Genomic DNA, 21921 nt, shown 5'->3' with positions numbered 1-21921 from the left:
GATCTCTGGTTCCTCTGCCTTTTCTAAACCCAGATTTTATATCTGGAAGTACTTGGTTCACATACTGTTGAAGTCTAGCTTGAAGAATTTTGAGCATTATTTGCTAGCATGTGAAATGAGTGCAATTGTGCATTTGAGCATTCTTTGGCATTGCTCTTCTTTGGGGTTGGAATGAAACTGACTTTTTCCAGCCTTGTTGCCACTGCTGAGTTTTCCAAATTTGCTGGCATATTGAGTGCAGCACTTTCACAGAATCATCTTTTAAGATTTGAAATAACTCAGCTGGAATTCCACCACCTCCACTAGCTTTGTTTGTAGTGATGTTTCCTAAGGCCTACTTGGGACTTCACACCTCAGGATGTCTGGTTTATGTGAGTGATAAAACCATAGTGCTTATTTGGGTCACGAAGATCTTTTTTGTATAGTTCTTCTGTGTATTTTGCCACTTAAAAAGTGTTTCTTTTCTCTCCTTGTTATTTTCTGGAAATCTGCATTAAGATGGTATTGGGTATATCTTTCTTTTTCTCCTTTGCCTTTTGCTTCTCTTTTTTTCTCAGCTATTTGTAAAGCCTCCTCAGATAACCATTTTGCCTTTTTGCATTTCTATTTCTTGGGGATGGTTTTGATCACTGCCTCCTGTACAGTGTTACAAACCTTGGTCCATAGTTCTTCAGGCACAATATCAGATCTAATCCCTTGAATCTACTTGTCACTTCCATTGTATAATCAAAAGGGATTTGATTTAGGTCATACCTGAATGGCCTAGTGGTTTTCCCTACATTCTTCAATTTAAGTCTGAATTTGGCAATAAGGAGCTCATGATCTGAGCCACAATCAGCTTCCAGTCTTGTTTTTGCTGACTGTATAGAGCTTCTCCATCTTTGGCTACAAAGAATATAGTTGATATGATTTTAATATTGACCATCTGGTGGTGTCTATGTGTAGAGTCTCCTGTTGTCGGAAGAGGGTGTTTGCTATGAACAGCAGGTTCTCTTGGTAAAACTTTGTTAAACTTTGTCCTGCTTCATTTTGTACTCCAAGGCCAAACTTGCCTGTTACTCCAGATATCTCCTGACCTTCTAATTTTGCATTCCAGTCTGCTATGATGAAAAGGACTGGTGTTTTGGAGTTAGTTCTAGAAGGTCTTATAGGTCTTCATAGAAACATTCAACTTCAGATTCTTTGGCATTAGTGGTTGGGTCAGAGACTTGGATTACTGTGGTACTGAATAGTTTGCCTTGTACTGCATTTTGGACTCTTCTGTTGACTATGATGGCTATTCCATTTCTTCTAAGGGATTCTTGCCCACAGTATTAGATACAATGATCATATGAATTAAACTTGCCCATTCCTGTACATTTTAGTTCACTGATTCCTAAAATGTCGACGTTCACTCTTGCCATCTCCTGTTTGACCACTTTCAATGTACCTTGATTCATGGATCTAACATTCCAGGTTCCTATGCAATATTGTTCTTCACAGCATCGGACTTTACTTCCATCACCAAACACATCCACAACTGGGTGTTATTTCCACTTTGGCTCAGCCTCTTCATTCCTTCTGGAGCTATTTCTCTGCTCTTCTACAGTAGCATTATCCATAATATATTTATTTACTCAATCAATCCCCCGTTATGTAGCTGTTGCCACTCAAACCCCTGTCTACTCATGGTGCCCTCCTCATCCTCCTCGGACCTCCACACCCTATTTAGGCTCTGGCTGCCCTGGCCAGGCCACGCTTCAGGGTGGACACTCCTTTCTCCTAGCCTATGTTCCCACACCCATGCCTGGCTGCTGTTTCTGTGGATACTTCCCCTCTCTACACAGTCTCCAACTCGGAGCCACTGAGCCCCCCACACCCTGAATGTAAGGCTGCCCATCTTCTGTGCTCTCCCAATGGCTTTAGGACTGGACTATCTAGGAAAACCCTAGCAAGGAAGGGGTTGTGGATGGGAGGGGCAGAAAAGGGAAAGGAAGGGCTGTGTGCAGCTTCTAATATCAACTGAAACTGACCAGTGACTGTAGCCTTTCTCCCCAATCAACTGACCAATCAACCATCTTTTATTCCACATTTATTGTATTAAGACAGTTGGGGGTTGAGGGTGGAAAACAAAGACACTTCAAGAAAACCTGTTTCCTGCCTTCCAGAAATATCAGGGGCGATGGGATGAACATTTTTAATCAAAGCTAATAGTATATGTGTCTGTTGTTATATAAAATATGTGCTCAAAAAACATAGATTTAAGCTATGAACATACTCTCTAAGAAATGGGCAAAATCACTGTGGATTAATTCTTACCTATGTAATATATCAAATAGCAGTTTTGAAAAGGTCCCACCCACCAGGGATTGTGATGGTCAAAAGTGTTTAGTGACTGGCTCTCCCTGATTCTGTTGTACACATTCCCCCTAAAGTGCAAGATGTATTAAAAGTATCAAATAATACTTTTGTAAAGAGTTGTCTATAGAGCTGCTCAATAGAATATTTGATTTAGAATATATAAAATAAAACCTGTGATATACAAATAAATGTCAGAACTTCAGTCACCACAATAATTCTTGTTTTCATTAATTTGCTGATAAAACTGTTGAGACACTTTCTTTGTTGATCATTGCTCTGAATGAGTAGATGTTACTAACTGGGGGTGGGTGGAGATGGTCCTTTGAGAATCAGCTAAGCTGAGTGTACATATCTGGCCCTCATTAGTCACCTCTTTCATATTACGCAATATATAAAAACACAGACACTGAGAAAGCGAAACAAATGTGTGGATACCCTAGTCATCCAGCAAGTGCAATAGATGAAGGCTGTCTTTATTTCTGAGTTTTACCACAAAGTAAATCAAGCCCCCTGAAATTCTGGGACACAGCTCCTTGAAGAACAAAGCCCAGGTCTTTAGAGAAAGTCAGGCTCCACTTATGGTTCCATCTCTGAGCACAACCTTTAGGACAACAGGTTTTTCCGGTCTTAAAACTCCTTGACTGCTTATTTTCAAGGGGATCTGCAATAGTTAAGAGAACCAGTGAATGAAGCACCACCAACAAGAGAAGCAAAGTAGACAAGATACATTTCAGACAATAATGCCTTACAACAATATACAAGCTACTTTAGCATCGTGTATTTTTGATTTTTTTTTAAACTACCAATTCAATGTGTTCAACAGCTATAGGGAGGGGCAGGCTGCCAATATTTCCTTGATTCAATTTTAATAGATTATGACTTTCAGAAAATTGGTCTATTTAACGTGTTATAAGATATATGGGCACAAAATCATTTCTAGTAGTCCCTTATTATTCACTTAAATTTTTTAAAATTCTAATTTATTGAGATATAAATGATTTATGGTATAAATATTTAACTTATATATATCATGAAATTACAGCCACAATAAGTTTAGTTAACATCCATCAACTCATAGAGATAGAAAAATAAAAAATTCTGTTTTTCTCTCATGAGCACTTTTAGGATCTATTCCCTTCTACTACATAAAAATGTCTATAATTTTATGTTAAAATTTATGTCTAAAATTTTATACTTTTAATTATATTAAAAATGTCCACAAACTATAATCATCACGTTTTATGTGATATCCCTGTACTTATTTATCTATAATCAGAAGTTTGTACCTTTGATCACTTGCATCCAGTTTCCCTTCTTTATCTTTGATTCTCTGTACTTACTCTGTAAGTTATATCAAGACTGGATAGTGAAAGCATTCATTCATCATTCATTGCACAAAAATATCTACTGAGCACTATGCCTATGAAGCATTATGCCTATTTTTTTAAAAACATGCCCTGGTTCCAAGTGCAGGGCAAATGGTGAACTTCTGAAGACCTACAGTGGTTTGTCTGAGATTTTTAGCCCCTTTCTCACCCAGTCACTCCTTCTGGGTTGGGGGAACCAACAGAGTGACCTTCTAACCTCAGTTGACTGAAGGACAAGCAAGGAGCTGTGGAGGGAGAAGCTCCAGCCCATGGGGTACTGGGTGGAGCTTGCAGCGGCATCTGCCCTTCCCAGGCATGCCCGAGGCCCCCTTTCTCTCAGGGCTGAGTCCGCTGTGTGTGCACACTTACAGGACGCCCACACAGATGCCTGCAAGTAAAATGGAAACATCTCTATCCTCCTCTTCCCTGAGAAAACTACTCAAAGGGAGCAGCTGCTTATTAAATGTATGACTCCTAGAAAAAAGCCTTATTTTAGGGCCATGCTTGAGATGAATCAATGCCAACTGTTCTGTGTGCTCCTCAGAGAGTGATTCCAGGTCTTGCTATAACTGCAACAAATTGTTATTTTAAACTTTCAAACGGTAAGCATTTTCCCTGCAGATAGACACACAGACACACATAAAACAAGCAAGAACACAAATGACATTTGATAAATTTTTAAAATTCAAACTGTCCCATATTTGTGTTCAAGAGCTGTAATCAACTGCAAGTCACTCCTTAAACGTTTGCTCGATGACATCAAGGCACCACTGAGCATTTATGGAAGGAATAAAATAAGGGGACAGAGTTAATGACCTTCTTAGGTATAAAGGAAACAAAGGAACCAAACTAGCTGGTTCAGGGTCAAAGTATTGTCAGGTGGTAGGACCCATGACGCCAGCCTGTGGTACCTGTAAACACAGCAGAGGGGAGAGTGGGCTCTGGCCTGGATGGGGAGGCTGCATGGAGGGGCTCAGGACTGAACTGGAACTCGAAGGGGGAGAATGGACTGTAGGGTGGACAGAGAGGACATACAGTCATTCTGAGAATGTAAAGGGAGCCCAGCTGGATGGCAGCAGGATTCCTGGCATGTGAGGGGCTGTGGGAGCCCTTCCCATCCAGCAGAAATGCTTTCACTCAGGGATCACTGTGGCTGCACAGGAGGATCAGTGGGGGTGCTCTCAATGCCACACTCCGGGGAAATTATTTTGGAGAGTCTGAGATGACCTTAAAATCGGGATATTTCTCCCTAGTAATTTCTTTATACAAATAGTGGCTGAGAATCACTGTCAGGAGAGCTTCTGTAAGTTCCCATGGAGAAGGGCATCACTGAAAAGTCATGACATGGTCATCACTGCTCTCACAACTTTGTACGACGTTTTCCTTCCTTCTAGTGGATGTGACACCAAATTTTTAAAAGTTGCTCAAATTCACTGGACTTTGTGTAGTAGTGTCGTGCTAACTGCCTTGACTCTAGATGACCTCTACAGTTGGGTCTTTATGAAGCCACAGACTTAGCCCTCCAGGGATGAAAGACAGTTAAAGGTCATAGATGGATTCAAACAGATTCTCTGTCTAGTAAACTAAATTGTTATTTGAATAGATCACAGTCTTATAGACACAGAGAGATACATCTCACTTAAAAAAATCTCAGTAAAACACTATGCAGAGTGAACTGCTGACCTGTGTTTCTTTACAAGGTTTGAAGGAGAAGTTCTGCAGGACTCTGACGATAGCAAGTTTCATGTTCATGATAGCAAACCTCATGCCAATGCAATTTCGGGGTCCAGTTCCAAAAGGCAGGTAGACGTAAGGATTTATGCTGTCCTTGTTCTTCTTACTGAACCTGGATCCACAACCATAGAGGAAAAAGTGAATCAAACAGAAAAGTCACTGGAATTCCAGGTCTGAGGTTTTAACTTAAACCCTCAACCAGTAGCATAAGGGAGACTCCTGTGGGCGGGTGACTGAATCCTGCTGTGCTGATTTGCTGTGAGAAAGGTAAGCCCCAGGGCCTTCTCATCCCCCAGACCCCACAGGAGCTTTCAGTCCTGGTGAGAAGATGAGATGAAGGATGTTTAAAGAAAATGCATCTTTAAATATGAAATTACATTCAGATTGGTGAGATGCTCAGGCTCTGAAAGGCAGTTAGGAAATGAGACTGGTTGAAGGAAGACTGGGTTCCTGCCTCTGTAAACACTGACATTGGTCATGTGCTCAGAGATGAAGGAAGCAGGAGAAATGTCTCTGAATATTTTAATTGTTAGTTTTCAATTGTTTTCCCTTCCCCTCCTCTTGTGTATGTGTGTCTCTTCCTCTCACATACAGAGAATGTTGAGGTCAGTAGATTTATGTGGGCATATGACTCAACTCTACTCTGGTTCAATCACTGATTTCTGTGTCTATCATTTCCACAAATCTATAAAGTCCTTGATAGTTAGACCTCTGTTCAATTCAAATTTGACTCTTCAATATTTGAATATATTAAGAAAATATGTGGATTTGGGGTAATAATGGCATTGTGGTTCTGTGCATTTTAAAGAGTCCCTATTTTGGAGACTATTCTGGAATATTTACAGACAATGTGATTTCAGATGCATGGAGAATTAGTCGAAGGGCAGCATGTGAGTGGTGCAGACCTGGTTGATGGCTGTTGAGCAGGGAATGGACACAAACAGATACATTAAACATGATTCATAGACATTTGCCTATAGAATATACAGTGTATATGTCCAAAACTCTTAATAATGGCTTTAACGTTTGGATTTCCCACTCCCTGGCCCAGTCCCTGCCACCCACGGGTGAGTACTACCTCTCTGCTTGACTGCTGAATGAATCAAAGGGAACTACAGTGAGTGGTCTCTGGTTTCAGGTTCCTGAGGTTGCAGGAGGGGGAGCTGCTGAACTTGAGAGAAACACTGAGGTTTTCTGGTCCAGGACGGAGGACTTGGTGGACTCTGACTCTTCTTTCAACAATGTTACAGGTACAAGTTATGCTAGCACTAGGGACACCAGGGTGAACAAGACACATCCCTGCCATCAGGGAGCTTGTAGTCAGGGACTCATGGAGAAGAAATGGCAACCCACTCCAGTGTTCTTGCCTGGAGAATCCCAGGGACAGCAAAGCCCGGCAGGCTGCCGTCTATGGGGTCGCACAGAGTCGGACACGACTGAAGTGACTTAGCAGCAGCAGCAGCATAAAGGGCTAGATCCCAGCTAGGGTGCTAAAATCTTCAATCCAAATTTTGCTCACCATAAAATAAATGGAAGAGCATCAGCTCTTTCCAGAGTCCAATCTGTGCCCAAACCAGACCCTGACTCTGAATTCCCAGAAGACAATATTAACCCCTACAAGGAGAAAGTCTAGACATCTAGAGACCAGAGGACTTCTCTCCGAAAGGTCACCAAACACTGAGGCAGAAGGGAGCTGCTCAGGTCTGCAGCCACAGACTGAATGAGGGCACCTGTGTGTCCATCCTCACTGAGGCTCCTGGAACCTCCTGGGATGAGACTGCTAGCCTCAGCCTACAGTCCCAAAATAATAATGGAGGAAACAGCAGCCAGTGTTTAAAGCAATGGAAATATGGGAATGTTAGTGATGAATTCAAAGAACTAACAAGAACAGACAGACAGACTTTAAGGAATAAAAACCAATACACCTAAAATAATATAGCTGTTAAGTAAATTATAGCAGATGCAAGATATATAAATATATTTAAAAAACACAGAATGTTGTTTATAGTTTACTGTTAAATAAAGAAAGCAATTGAAAATCAGACTATATATAATGCCATTCCAAGTTTTAACAATGGGTATATGCATAGAAAAATGTCCACAGGATTTACATTTCACTATTAATGAGACCTATCTTAAGTTATTGGGCTTCCACGGTGGCTCAATGGTAAAAAATCCACTTGCTAATGCACAAGATATGGGTTCAATCCCTGGGTCAGGAATACCTCCTAGAGAAGAAAATGGCAACCCACTCCAGTATTCTTGCCTGGAAAATCCCACGGACAGAGGAGACTGGTGGGACACAGCCCATGAGGTTGCAAAGAGTCGGACACAACTTAGTGTCTAAACAATAGCAAAGCTTAAGGTATTGAGAATGTACAGAGCTAAATTTTTTTTCTCTAGTTCACGGTTGGTAAAATTTTAAATTTTAATTATTATTTATTTTAATTTTAATTGTTATTTAATCAAATAATGTTCTTGGAATAAGAAAAGACAGTTAACAATAAAAAGGTGTAAAATAAAGCAATTACGTAGTCACACATTTGTTATCCATAATGAGGGTTGTCAGCATACGCTCTGAGCAACTGGATCAGGAGGGGCCCCTTCCCTGGGCTCTTGTACCTTTCAGGACGGAACTCCTCAGGCTCTGGCCAGAGCTGTGGGTCTTTGTGCAGCACGGAGATTGGCACCATCACTGTTGTCCCTTTGGGAATGGACACCCCATGGATTTCCACATCCTTCTTACAGAGCCTCTCAAGTCTAATAGCAATAGGAAACATTCTGAGAGTCTCATTCACCACCATGTCAAGGTACTCCATCTGTGCCAGGACATCATAGGTCGGAGGGGCCTGGGAAGAAAGAAATAGATTTTGATAAATTAAGATATCAGATCAACCTTCAACTCCATCTATGTAGGCCTACTGAAATGTTAGGAGCTCCAGGGAATAATTTAAATTGGAAAGGACGTTAGCATTTATAGACATTTTACACGTCATTTGACCTCTCAATGCCCATTGAGATGGGCAGTAGTCACGACAATGGAAGAACACCAGAACAATTCTCTAAATAGTTTGTGAAACACCACAGGTTGTCATGGAGTGTATCTTTTCTCTCATGAGAACAAATGTGACCAAGACCAGGACCCTTACGCTTAAGTGAAATAGGTCAGTTTCTTTTTGAAAGTGAGGCCACACATCTGTACCAAGGAAAGAACGTATAAAGGAGCAAATCCCCTATTCAACATGAAGGTTCTTAATTGAAGACTCTTGACTGCTTATGCTCTTCATTATACACATGCAGTCTGGAAACAATATATGAAAACTCTATAAATAATTGGGGAGAAACAAGTTTCTTTCTAAACCAAATCTGCAAATGAAGAGTATGAATGAGAACACAATTTCAGATGCAGGGAGGTTACAAGAGGATCAGAACCCCACCGTCTGCTGCTAGAAGGGTCTCTTATCATCCCTGCAGGTGTGACCCTAAGGTCTGAAGGTCTAAACAAGCAACTCCAGCCCCAGGGTCCAGCTATCTGCATGCCACAAAGAACTCCAGTTTTGGCTGAGATCTGAGACCACTGTGGGTGATAAATGGCTGTCACATGGGGTTATAGTTAAGGGGAAACATTATAGAGGGTAAGAGTGCCTCAGGAGCCAACACCCTGGATCACAGCTTGACTAGATCACCAGCACGTACACGAGTAGTGTCTGGAAGTATTTCATCTCCCGGTAGCTCAGGTATCTCATATGTTACATGGAGACAGATGGAGCTGACCCTCCAGAGGGTAGTATGGCAGAGACACTCACTGCTCACCCAGCATCCATGTAGTCCCCATGTTTCCCAGCCCACTTGAAGTTATGGGAAACCAGCTTTGCCAACAGGCTGTGAACTGAGGTGATTATATCAGTTCAGAGACAAATCAGTTGAAAACCCAGTAAGCAACTCTCGAGTTCCTTATTCCACAGATGACAAGAAGGCCTCATGTTTCAGTTAAGGCAATTATAAGGTGGTGAAGGCTCTGAGTCAGTTTTCCTGAGTGACTCTGTGAAGCAGAGCTGTCCATTCCATCCCCCACAAACAGTCCACGTTCAGCGTGTACACATGGCTGATGGAAAACTGTGCTATGAAAGCCCTGAGATCCCAGGCTTGTCTGTTACTCAGGCATAGGCTAGTCTCTCCTGACTCATAAAGAATTTCTTGAAAATTAAACACATTTTTAAATAGAAAGTATTCTCCCAAATCATCCCATCCTCTCCCTCTCCCTCAGAGGGATGGTACAGGGAGGGAGGTGGGAGGGGGGTTCAGGATGGGGAACACGTGTACACCTGTGGCGGATTCATGTTGATGTATGGCAAAACCAATACAATATTGTAAACTAATTAGCCTCCAATTAAAATAAATACATTGAAATTAAAAAAAGAAAGTATTTAGAACAGACATATAAAGTAAGCACATATAAGCCAATAGTACTAGTATTATTAGTATTTTTATAAAAAGGAGAGAATGCAATGTCTCAGCTAGCCTTGGTCTGTTAGCAGCCTTTCGATCTTCTTGTAATTAAAAGAATCCCAATATGGAGTTTACCAGAGAAGAAAATCATCTCTAATTTATGCAGGCCCTACAAAGTATCTGAAGGACCTAGGATTCTGAAAGGTCATAAGACTTATCCAAAACCAGCCAGGTCTCAGGCTTGTGTTCTCTGTTTCCTACCGTATATCCTTTCTTGTACACCAGGCTTCACCTAGTCTAAAGTTTACACAGGGCAGTAGAGTGAATTAATGGTCCCAATTCTCCACCATTTCCTCTGTCCATTCCCTTCACCATTAACTCTGCGATGCCCTCCCATTCTGACTCAGGTTGGTCAGGTGGCTCACTTTGAGCCAGTGGAATATTGGCTATGTGTGATTCTAGCAGAGTTTTGAAAGTCACCCATGGGATTAGGCCTCTTGCTCATGACATCTACTGCTGCCCTGAGAAGCAAACATGTGGAGATTGAGACACGTGAGGAGCATGTGTGGAGCTGAGTCAGTCTAACTGTTAGGGAAAGCACACTGACTGAAACTGCCCAGCCTGGCCAGGTGCCATAGTAACCGTTTGCATGAGTTGTTTTATGACAGAAGGTCCTGGTTAGGAACACAGAACTAATAAGCCACCACCAACCGGAAGAGTTCAGGAAATGTCAAAAGGAGACACCACATGTCCAACCACCTCCAGAATCCTCTCTGGCATTCATCTTGGCTGAATAAGGCATGTACCACCAGGAAGGACTCTGAGTCAGAATGATTGGCTAAAAACAACCCGGGGAACTAATCCCATCACCATAAAACCTGCAAGACTGGCAGAGCAGTTCTCCTGGTTTCCCTCACCCTACTGCTCTCCACCCGGGTGCCCTTTCCCAATAAAATCTCTTGCTGTGTCAGCACATGTGTCTCCTTGGACAATTCATTTCTGAGTGTTGGACAAGAGCCCAGTTTCGGGCCCTGGAAGGGGTCCTCCTTCCTGCAACACAACCACTTAGCCAAGGCCAGCCTAGATCCACCACAGACCACAGCCCAGACCACAGCAAGTCCAGCCAATATCAACAGATAACTATGCAGACCCCATGAACTTGGGCAAACTCTGGGAGATAGTGAGGGACAGGGAAGCCTGGCGTGCTGCAGTCCATGGGGTCACAGAGTCTGACACAATGTAGTGCCTGAACAACAAATGCAGACACCAGAGAAATAAATGGTGGCTCAGGGGTTAAAGCGTCTGCCTGGAAATCAGGAGACCCGGGTTCGATCCCTGGGTCGGGAAGATCCCCTGGAGAAGGAAATGGCAACCCACTCCAGTAGTCTTGCCTGGAGAATCCCATGGAGGGAGGAGCCTGGTGGGCTACAGTCCGTGGGGTCACAAAGAGTCAGCACGACTGAGTGACTTCACTTTCACTTTCAGATGCCACTGAAGTTCTGTGAATGTTACTTGGCATTATTCTGACAACTGATACTGCAGGACCAGCACTTTTTTCAAAGTACTTATATTGCTGTGAGTAGCACGAAGTACTTATGTTTTCTCCCTTTGCTTCGTATCCTTTAGATCTTTCCTAAATGTGCTGTGCTCAATCACTTAGTCTTCTCTGACTCTTTGCAATCCCATGAACTGTAGCCCACCAGGCTCCTCTGTCCATGGGATTTCCAAGGCAAGAATACTGGAGTGGGTTGCCATTTCTGACTCCAGGGGATCTTCTCAACCCACATATCAAACCCGCACCTCCTACACTGGAAGAAGGATTGGGTTTTTTTCCCATTGCACCACCTGGGAAAGGAGGTAAATGATTTGATGCTTATGTTTTGGGCAGAAATCTCCTAAGAAGTGGTGAGAAGACAATCATGCTAAGGCTTCACCTTCCGCCTCTATCTCTGGGTATCATCACTCACCTTATTGGGGAAAGTTGCATCAATCTCCTCCTGCAGCTTCTGCTGGACATCAGGGTGAGTGGCCAAAATATACAGAAGGAAGGAAAGAGTACTGCTAGTGGTCTCATAGCCAGCAAAAATAAAGATAATACTCTGGGCTATGAGTTCTTGGTCAGAGAGAGCTAAAAAAAAAAAACAAAAACCAAGTAAAGACATTTTAGGTAAAGCATGGCATTGTAAAAACCATAGCTTAAATGATGAGACATTCCAGTGAAACTCCCAAACCCCTAGGGGAAATCATGTAAAAGTAATTCAGAATCAAACTGAGAGTGATTTCCACCCTGTGTCTGCCTCACAGAGCCAAGAAAAAGCCAAGAACTGTCTTGATCCAGTTTTTCCCAAGTCTATTCTATTCTTGGCTCTCTGTTCCTGGCAATGCCACCCCCTACCAACACAGCTGGGTAATTTCAAGAGACAGCACTTCTGTCTAACATCTACAGTGTTATCACTGTGTCCTTTAGAGAACTGTAAAAGAACTTTAGCTCCAAGTAAAATGGAGCAGCATTTCCTTCTAGAATATTTTAAATTATTTTAGTTAAGGCACAGCTTGATTTTTTTTTTTTTTTGAAGGATACAATAATAAAGCTACATGGTCAGTTTAGTTCAATCACTCAGTCATGTCCGACTCTTTGCAACTCCATGGACTGCAGCACGCCAGGCCTCCCTGTCTATCACCAACTCCTGGAACTTGCTCAAACTCATGCCCATTGAGTTGGTGATCCATCCAACCACTCATCCTCTGTTGTCCCCTTTTCCTGCCTTCAATCTTTCCCAGCATCAGGGTCTTTTCTAAAGAGTCAGTTCTTTGCATCAGGTGGCCAATATATTGGAGCTTCAGCTTCAGCATCAGTCCTTCCAATGAACATTCAGGACTGATTTCCTTTAGGATGGACTGGTTTGATCTCCTTGTAGTCCAAGGGACTCTCAAGAGTCTTCTCCAACACCACAGTTCAAAAGCATCAGTTCTCTGGTGCTCAGCTTTCTTTACGGTCCAACTCTCACATCCATACATGACTACTGGAAAAACCATAGCTTTGACTAGATGGACCTTTGTTGGCAAAGTAATGTCTCTGCTTTTTAATATGCTCTAGGTTGGTCATAGCTTTTCTTCCAAGGTGCAAGCGTCTTATAATTTCTTGGCTGCAGTCACCATCTGCAGTGATTCTGGAGCCAAAGAAAATAAAGTCTCTCACTGTTCCCATTGTTTCCCCATCTATTTGCCATGAAGTGATGGGACTGAATGTTGTGATCTTCATTTTTGAATGTTGAGTTTTAAGCCAGCTTTCTCACTCCTCTTTTACTTTTTTCAAGAGGTTCTTTAGTTTCTCTTCACTTTCTGCCATAAGGGTGGTGTCATCTGCATATCTGAGGTTACTGAGATTCCTACCAGCAATCCTGATTTCAGCTTATGCTTTATCCAGCCCGTCATTTCACATGATGTACTCTGCATAAAAGTTAAATAAGCAGGATGACAATATACAGCTGTGACATATTCCTTTCCCAATTTGGAACCAGTCCATTGTTCCATGTCTGGTTCTAACTGTTGCTTCTTGACCTGCATACAGATTTCTCAGGAGACAGGTCAGGTGGTCTGGTATTCCCATCTCTTTAAGAATTTTCCACAGTTTGTTGTGATACACACAGTCAAAGGCTTTGGTGCAGTCAATAAAGCAGATGTTTTTCTGGAACTCTCTAGCTTTTTCTATGATCCAACGGATGATGGCAATTTGATTTTTTGGTTCCTCTGCCCTTTCTAAATCCAGCTTGAACATCTGGAAGTTCACAGTTCACATACTGTTGAAGCCTCAACTTGGAGAATTTTGAGCATTACTTTACTAGTGTGTGAGATGAGTGCAATTGTGCAGTAGTTTGAGCATTCTTTGGCATTTCCTTTCTTTGGGATTGGAATGAAAACTGACCTTTTCCAGTCCTGTGGCCACTGCTGAGTTTTCCAAATTTTCTGGCATATTGACTGCAGCATTTTCATAGTGTAATCTTTGAGGATTTGAAATAGCTCAACTGGAATTCCATCACTTCCACTAGCTTTGTTCATAGTGATGCTTCCTAAGGCCCACTTGATATCACACTCCAGGATGTCTGGTTCCTGGTGAGTGATCTCACCATCATGGTTATCTGGGTCTAGAAAATCTTTTTTGTATAGTTCTTTGGTGTATTCTTGCCACCTCTTCTTAATATCTTTTTTTTTTTTTCTGTTAGGTCCATGCCATTTCTGCCCTTTATTGTGCCCATCTTTGCATGAAATATTCCCTGATATCCCTAATTTTCTTGAAGAGATCTCTAACCTTTCCCATTCTATTGCTTTCCTCTATTTCAGTGTCATATCTTTTTGCTTTTTCATACTGTTAATGGAGTTCTCAAGGCAAGAATACTCAAGTGGTTTGCCATTCCCTTTTCCAGTCAGACTATATGGTCAGTTCAGTTCAGTTCAGTCGCTCAGCTGTGTCTGACTCTGCGATCCCATGAATTGCAGCATGCCAGGCCTCCTTGTCCATCACCAACTCTCGGAGTTCAAACTCATGTCCATCGAGTCAGTGATGCCATCCAGCCATCTCATCCTCTGTCGTCCCCTTTCCCTCCTGCCCCCAATCCCTCCCAGCATCAGAGTCTCTTCCAATGAGTCAACTCTTCGCATGAGGTGGCCAAAGTACTGGAGTTTCAGCTTCAGCATCAGTCCTTCCAAAGAACACCCAGGACCGATTTCCTTTAGGATGGATTGGTTGGATCTCCTTGCAGTCCGAGGGATTCTCAAGAGTCTTCTCCAACACCACAGTTCAAAAGCATCAATTCTTCAGCGCTAAGCTTTCTTCACAGTCCAACTCTTACATCCATACATGACCACTGGAAAAACCATAGCCTTGACTAGATGGACCTTTGTTGGCAAAGTAATGTCTCTGCTTTTGAATATGCTATCTAGGTTGGTCATAACTTTCCTTCCAAGGAGTGTCTTTTAATTTCATGGCTGCAGTCACCATCTGCAGTGATTTTGGAGCCCCGAAAAATAAAGTCTGACACTGTTTCCACTGTTTCCCCATCTATTTCCCATGAAGTGATGGGACCGGATGCCATGATCTTCATTTTCTGAATGTTGAGCTTTAAGCCAACTTTTTCACTCTCCTCTTTCACTTTCATCAAGAGGCTTTTTAGTTCCTCTTCATTTTCTGTCATAAAGATGGTGTCATCTGCATATCTGAGGTTATTGATATTTCTCCCGGCAACCTTGATTCCAGCTTGTGCTTCTTCCAGCTCAGCGTTTCTCATGATGTACTCTGCATAGAAGTTAAATAAGCAGGGTGACAATATACAGCCTTGATGTACTTCTTTTCCTATTTGGAACCAGTCTGTTGTTCCATGTCCAGTTCTAACTGTTGCTTCCTGACCTGCAACAGTTTCTCAAGAGGCAGGTCAGGTGGTCTGGTATTCCCATCTCTTTCAGAATTTTCCACAGTTTATTGTGATCCACACAGTCAAAGGCTTTGGCATAGTCAATAAAGCAGAAATGGATGTTTTTCTGGAACTCTCTTGCTTTTTCCATGATCCAGCAGATGTTGGCAATTTGATCTCTGGTTCGTCTGCCTTTTCTAAAACCAGCTTGAACATCAGGAAGTTCACGGTTCATGTATTGCTGAAGCCTGGCCTGGAGAATTTAGAGCATTACTTTACTAGTGTGTGAGATGAGTGCAATTGTGCAGTAGTTTGAGCATTCTTTGGCATTGCCTTTCTTTGGGATACCATATGGTAGGGGAAATTAAATTATATTTTATCAAAACTTGTTTACAGGAACAGAAGAGTACAATATGGGCTACAGACAAACTCTTGCAACTCAAAGTGTGGTCCATGGACCAGCAGCATGAGCAGGATTTGGAAGCCTAATACAAATTCAGATTCTCAAATCCCATCCTAGAACTATGGATACAACATCTGAACTTTCATGAGATGTGGAGATGTATGTGCACAATGTAGCCTGAGAAGCATGGATTATGCCCTTGAGAGGCACCAGGTAATATAAGACCTGGGGCACAAGCCTTCAAGGGGATGATCGAGATATGTATAGAAGCTACAGAAATCAACAAAAATCTTGAAGAGTTGTGATGATCCTAGGCTAATCATTCGCATTAAAATAGCAAAAGAAAGAATGCATCCATGGAAGGATATAGCCCGATGTGAAAATTAGAAAAATAAGATCCAGAGAGTAGAGTCTGAAGGTCATCCTCTAGGTACACATCCCCTCTCTCTGCTCTTCTTTATACTTATCAAACAGCCCTGTGATTATACACTAGTCTCCAATTTTATTTTCTCCAAAGAGACAAAGCATGCTTAGGCTCTTGGCTATTTGATGGGTGTAGTAGGACATTTGTTACTTAGAGCACTCAACTCTATGTGGTACCTGCTCCAACCAAGAAATCAATAATAAAAGTAATATAAAATGAGTGTAATAAAGGTCTACAAGATTGTAGATGATGATATCTCCAATGATGATGTCTGTGATGCCATCAAAGTCTTTCCCCAGTTAACATAAACTCCATAATACTCAAAGTCTAGAGCTGTGCTAATATGTGACTATTCAAATTTTAATTGATTAAAATTAAATACAATTTAGCATTCAGGTTCCAGGGACACTGGCCTCATGTCATGTCCTCAGGAGATATTTATGTCTAGTGATTACCATATTGAACTGAACAGATACAGATTATTTCCTTCATCACAGAAAGTTGTACTGAATCATGTACTTAAAGAAATGATAGATGATATTAGATAGATAGATAGAATGATAAAAGTAAGTATCCACACAGTTATAGATATATTTAGAGTGTGCTGAACTGATGCTGGGAGAGACTGGGGGTAGGAGGAGAAGGGGACGACAGCGGATGAGATGGCTGGATGGCATCACTGACTTGATGGATGTGAGTCTGAGTGAACTCCAGGAGTTGGTGATGGACAGGGAGGCCTTGTGTGCTGCGATTCATGGTGTCGCAAAGAGTTGGACACGACTGAGCGACTGAACCGAAATGAACTGAACTGAAGTAGGTTTATACCTGCTTTCAAGAACCAATTTTATAAAATTCCAGACTTTTGTGAGATGATTATCAATTCATTGGTGGCTTCAAATTAACCATTTAGGAGTATTCATGTAATGGAATTAAAACACACCAGGGTCTTTTTGTGTGTGAGAGAGAGCTGGTTTGCATCAGTGTTTTGGAGTAGATACAGACATCTTTTTTTTTTTTTTTAATTTTTACATTCCTGTGTAAAAATAGTTGATGTTCTGAAAATTGTCCACTGAGAGGATCTGGAAGCAAAAAAAACAAACAAACAAACAAAAAAAACAAACCCTGGTAGCAATGAGCATTCCTAGAACCCAGATTTTGGATTCTAAACACCATTTCTCACTAAACGGAACCTGAATTTCTTAGAGAAATGGCTTATTCTAGAGGAAATAGAAGAGAAAGCTGGAATGCCTTGCATTAGGAAGTGAGGAAGTTCTTGGAAAATGATAAGTGAAAAGGATACAGGATACTCTGTATACAACAGTGGTGGACACATATCATTATACATTTATCAAAAGCCATTGAATGCACAAGGCCAAGATGGACCCAGGTGTGAACTATTGTCTTTGGGTGATAATAATGTATCAGTGTAGGTTCATTGATTTTAACAAGTGTATCACTCCAGTATGGACTTCTGATTTGAGGAAGGCTATATGTAGGTGGGGGTGGGGGCAGAATGTATATTGGGAAACTCTTTATTCTTCACTCAGTTTTGCTTTTTAATTTCTGCTAAAAAATAGCCTACTGAAAAAATTTTTCAGGAGAAAAAAGTAATATATATATAGGAGCCCACTTGAAAGGGCTCCAGTGGACAAACCTGAGAGAATTTGAAAATCAAAATGAAGAGTGATATGAGAGAGTAAGTTAGCTGTACATGAGATATACTGATATAAATAGATGACTGGGGGAGAATGGAGAGCTCTCCTTGTGAAAGAACATCAGCTCATAAATACAGAAGAATGATGGGTTTAGAAAGACATCATGTTGTAATCATAATAACAACAATGGTTTCAGTCAAAAACCATCCATGAATGATAAAACCAATGGGTGAAAATTTGAAGAGGAACAGAATGTTTACAGTCTCAACGGCTTCTCCCAGAAGTTATGTGTTAATAACAAAGGGGTGGAAAATTACACTTTACAGTAGAATAAGCTGGTGAACACAAGTTTAAAAGTGTTCCAAATTAAGGTCACCAACAATGGGGCAATGTGCCCCCTCATGAATGAAGGGATGAAGCCTTGATGCAAATATTCAGACAGAGGTTCTGACTTGGTGGTTCTGGAGGAGCCTGAGAACTGATATCAGAACCAAGCTCCCCAAAGGTTCAGCTGTAGCGATCCATTTCATAACTGACTTCTGGGCATGACTTCCTTGTTATACTTGCCCTTCGAGCTCTGAACAAAGTTGTGCCTGCAAACTTCTAGGAAGTACCACGGCCTACTCTTTCTTTCTGCACAAGTGTCTGTCTTCAATTTGGCCTAAATTCCCATCTGCCTGGAAAGTTTTCTGTGCATTTTCAGAACTGCCCCCTACCTCTGCGTCTCCCTACTGTGGCCCCTCTGAAGCTCTCCTTGGTTACCTTTATGATTGTCTGTTTCTTTGGAATTCTGGGAGTTAATCATCAGCTGAAGAAAGTCCACACGTGGCTGTAAGCAGAAAGAAATTTTCTATGATAGAAAGTTACTTGTGAAGTCATAGACAAATCAGGAGTGCAGTATTTAACCTCTTTCCTGAGAATATGGCCCCTTAAAAATTAGAAGTCTGACTACTCTTGCCGGAGATAGTGAACTAACATTCACCTACAGACCTTGGAGAACATGATGTTTCCCAGAGAGAAACCCAGCCATCAATCCAACTGCTTTCTGGTCCTCACTCTCTTTGATCTTTGGTTTCTCTGTCTTTTGAAACAGCTTTATTTTGCCAAAGAGTTGCCTGTTGTCTCTCCTGTCACACTTGTTTGCTCAGGAAAAGTCCATGATTTTATTCCTTTTTCTCCTTCCAATTTTAAATCTTAATGAATGATCACACAAATTAATCCCCTCACATTTGCAAAGTTCATTGGTAGTGTTTTTGGAAGCATCTTCAATGCCTTGACCCTCTCAAAACCTTATACAATCTTCAGTGACATTCTGGGTACAAAACTCTTGTCCCCCTGACCTGCAGACATCCTTGTGCTGGCCTCCAGGCTTAATGGAGGCAAACCTGGGTTAATGAGCTTGCAGCCTCATGGCCCAGAGAAGACCCCTGGCCATGCCAGACTAGGAGAGGGCTCCAATTTAACACAGAATTCACTCCACCAGCTGCCTGATGGGGCTTTCTATTCATTGCACAATCTATAAAATAGGAGTCTTAGAATCAAAGTGATTCTTTACCAGTATAACATATGGGAAAATTATGATATTGGTAAAATCATTTTCAAATAGTAATTGTTATCCTTTAACAGTTTATTGAATGGAAGTGGTAAAACTTTTATCTCAACAATATTTATGCTATGACATACTAATATGCATGCCTACTATTAAATTTAAACATCACTCTCTGGCTCATTTTCTTATTTCTTCCCCAACCTCCACCTTCCTCATCCCTCCAAAATGATATATTAGTAACTTCCCAGTTCTAAAATCTATATTTCTCTACCTAATTTTTTAAAAAATGCAGAGAAGTACACAAATCATATGTGTACAGGTTAACAAATTTTCAAAACGTGAACACCCTCATGTAACCACCACTAGACCTTACCTTTTGATTATCTTTGAGGCGACTTTCTTTTATCCTTTTTACAGATTTTGTAAAAAAATTCACAGCACTTTTTGGAAATATGGTGATATTTAATACATCAAGGATTGGGACAAGGAATGGAAAGAGTACTGTAGAGAGAAGATAAAAGAAAAGCACAGTGAAAATTCAAAAATTACACAGCAAGTATAATTTGCTCTATCAATCAGGAAAGATACCAGGGTCAGATACCAGAATCACTCCCTCTATGACCTTTGCTCAGACTTCCTAGCCAACGACTGAGCAAGGCCAAGTCCACTTACAAGGGGCCATCACTATGGCAGTGAGATCAGTGGTCCCTTCTGACTTTTGGAATGATCAAGGAAACAGAATTACATTCCTGAACTTCATAGTCTTTTATCATTGGATTAGAGTCTCTTTGGATAAACCACACTAAAGTCTGCTACTCTAATTAACTGTTTTCTGCAAAAAACAATTCAAGATATAAATAAAACAGTGTATGTCTTTCAACCACAATGGAATTATATTAAAAATCAATAACAAAAATTGGGAAACTCACAAATACACGGAAATTAAACAATACATGGAAATTAAACAATACACTCCTAAATAACCGATGAGTTGTATACTATATCAAAACTACAACCAGAAATTACTTTGAGATAAATAAAAATGAAGCCATTACTTACCAAAATGAATGGGATGTAGGAAAAACAGTGCTCATGGAAAAGTTTAAGGCTATAAATGTCTACTTTTAAAAAGAACAAAAATCTCAAGTCATGAACCTAACTTTCCACCCTAACTCACTGAAAGAAGAGCAAACTAAACCTAAAGCTACAACAAAGAAGAAAATAATAAAGACAAGGACAGAAACTAATGAAATAGGGAATCAAAACAACACAGAAATTCAATGAAACCAAAAGCTGATTCTTTGAAAAGAACTTTTTTTTTTAAATTTTATTTTATTTTAAAACTTTACATAATTGTATTAGTTTTGCCAAACATCAAAATGAATCCATCACAGGTATACATGTGCTCCCCCTCCTGAACCCTCCTCCCTCCTCCCTCCCCATACCATCCCTCCAGGTCATTCCAGTGCACCAGCCCCAAGCATCCAGTATCGTGCATTGAACTTGGACTGGCATCTCATTTCATACATGATATTTTACATGTTTCAATGCCATTCTCCCAAATCTTCCCACCCTCTCCCTCTCCCACAGAGTCCATAAGACTGTTCCATACATCAGCGTCACTTTTGCTGTCTCGTACACAGGGTTATTGTTATCATCTTTTAAGCTGGATTGACCAAAAAGAGAGAGAAAAGCTCAAATATCTAGCATCACAGCAACAGAGGAGAGATTACTATTGACATTAAAATGAGAAAGAGCATAATGGAATACAAGGAACAATGTTCACCAATAAATTAGATAAGTTAGAGGAAGTACACAAATTCCTTAAAAGACATGAAGTACAGAAACTAACTCAAAAAGAAACAGACAATCTGCATTTCTCTATTAAAAATGGTTGAACAGGAAGGTTGAGTCCTCTGATTCCATACTTCTTTCTCAACATTGCTTTGGCTATTTGGGGTCTTTTGTGTTTCCATACAAATTGTGAAATTATTTGTTCTAGTTCTGTGAAAAATACTGTTGGTACTTTGATAGGGATTGTGTTGAATCTACAGATTGCTTTGGGTAGTATACTCATTTTTATTATATTGATTCTTCCAATCCAAGAACGTGGTATATTTCTCCCTCTATTTGTGTCATCTCTGATTTCTTTCATTGGTGTTTTATAGTTTTCTGTATATCTCTTGTTTCTTTTGATAAATTTATTCCTAAGTATTTTATTATTTCATTGCAATGGTGAATGGGATTGTTTCCTTAATTTCTCTTTCTGATCTTTCATTGTTAGTGTATAGGAATGCAAGGGATTTCTTTTTTTTTCCCCAACATGAACATATATGCATTTATTTGTTGATTATAAAAACAAAAACCTGGAATTAAAATCTACACTTACAAATGTTATAACAGAGAATAACTAGCTGTATACAGGAATATTATAAAGCATGACTAATAATATTACTTCAGTAATAATGGTGTGGTCTTCTTGTAGTTTATGGAATAATGGTACAGCCTAAGGTCCGGTCCTTTTGAAGTTTATTTTTCTTTTTTCTATAATTGTGCTTCTATTTCTTAATCTACTACTGATCCTGAGAGCTT

General features: G+C 40.7%; 1 protein-coding gene across 1 annotated transcript in view; it reads right to left on the bottom strand.

Annotated features, from left to right (window-relative positions):
- Window positions 1-2054: 2054 nt before the first annotated feature.
- Window positions 2055-21921, bottom strand: part of LOC113883749 (cytochrome P450 3A24-like) — a 50116-nt gene continuing 30249 nt past the window's right edge. The window contains exons 8-13 of the mRNA XM_027527713.1: window positions 19703-19830; window positions 18543-18609; window positions 11858-12018; window positions 8064-8290; window positions 5391-5553; window positions 2055-3001 (exon numbers count right to left, since the gene is read on the bottom strand). Of these exons, the coding sequence (XP_027383514.1) occupies window positions 2906-3001; window positions 5391-5553; window positions 8064-8290; window positions 11858-12018; window positions 18543-18609; window positions 19703-19830 (842 nt within the window). The 3' untranslated portion in view covers window positions 2055-2905. The remainder of the gene's footprint in view (window positions 3002-5390; window positions 5554-8063; window positions 8291-11857; window positions 12019-18542; window positions 18610-19702; window positions 19831-21921) is intronic.

This window comes from Bos indicus x Bos taurus, chromosome 25 (assembly GCF_003369695.1).
Source record: "Bos indicus x Bos taurus breed Angus x Brahman F1 hybrid chromosome 25, Bos_hybrid_MaternalHap_v2.0, whole genome shotgun sequence".
NCBI lineage: Eukaryota > Metazoa > Chordata > Mammalia > Artiodactyla > Bovidae > Bos > Bos indicus x Bos taurus.
The sequence above is the reverse complement of the archived record's forward strand: the minus strand, read 5'-3'. Positions and strand labels throughout refer to the sequence as shown.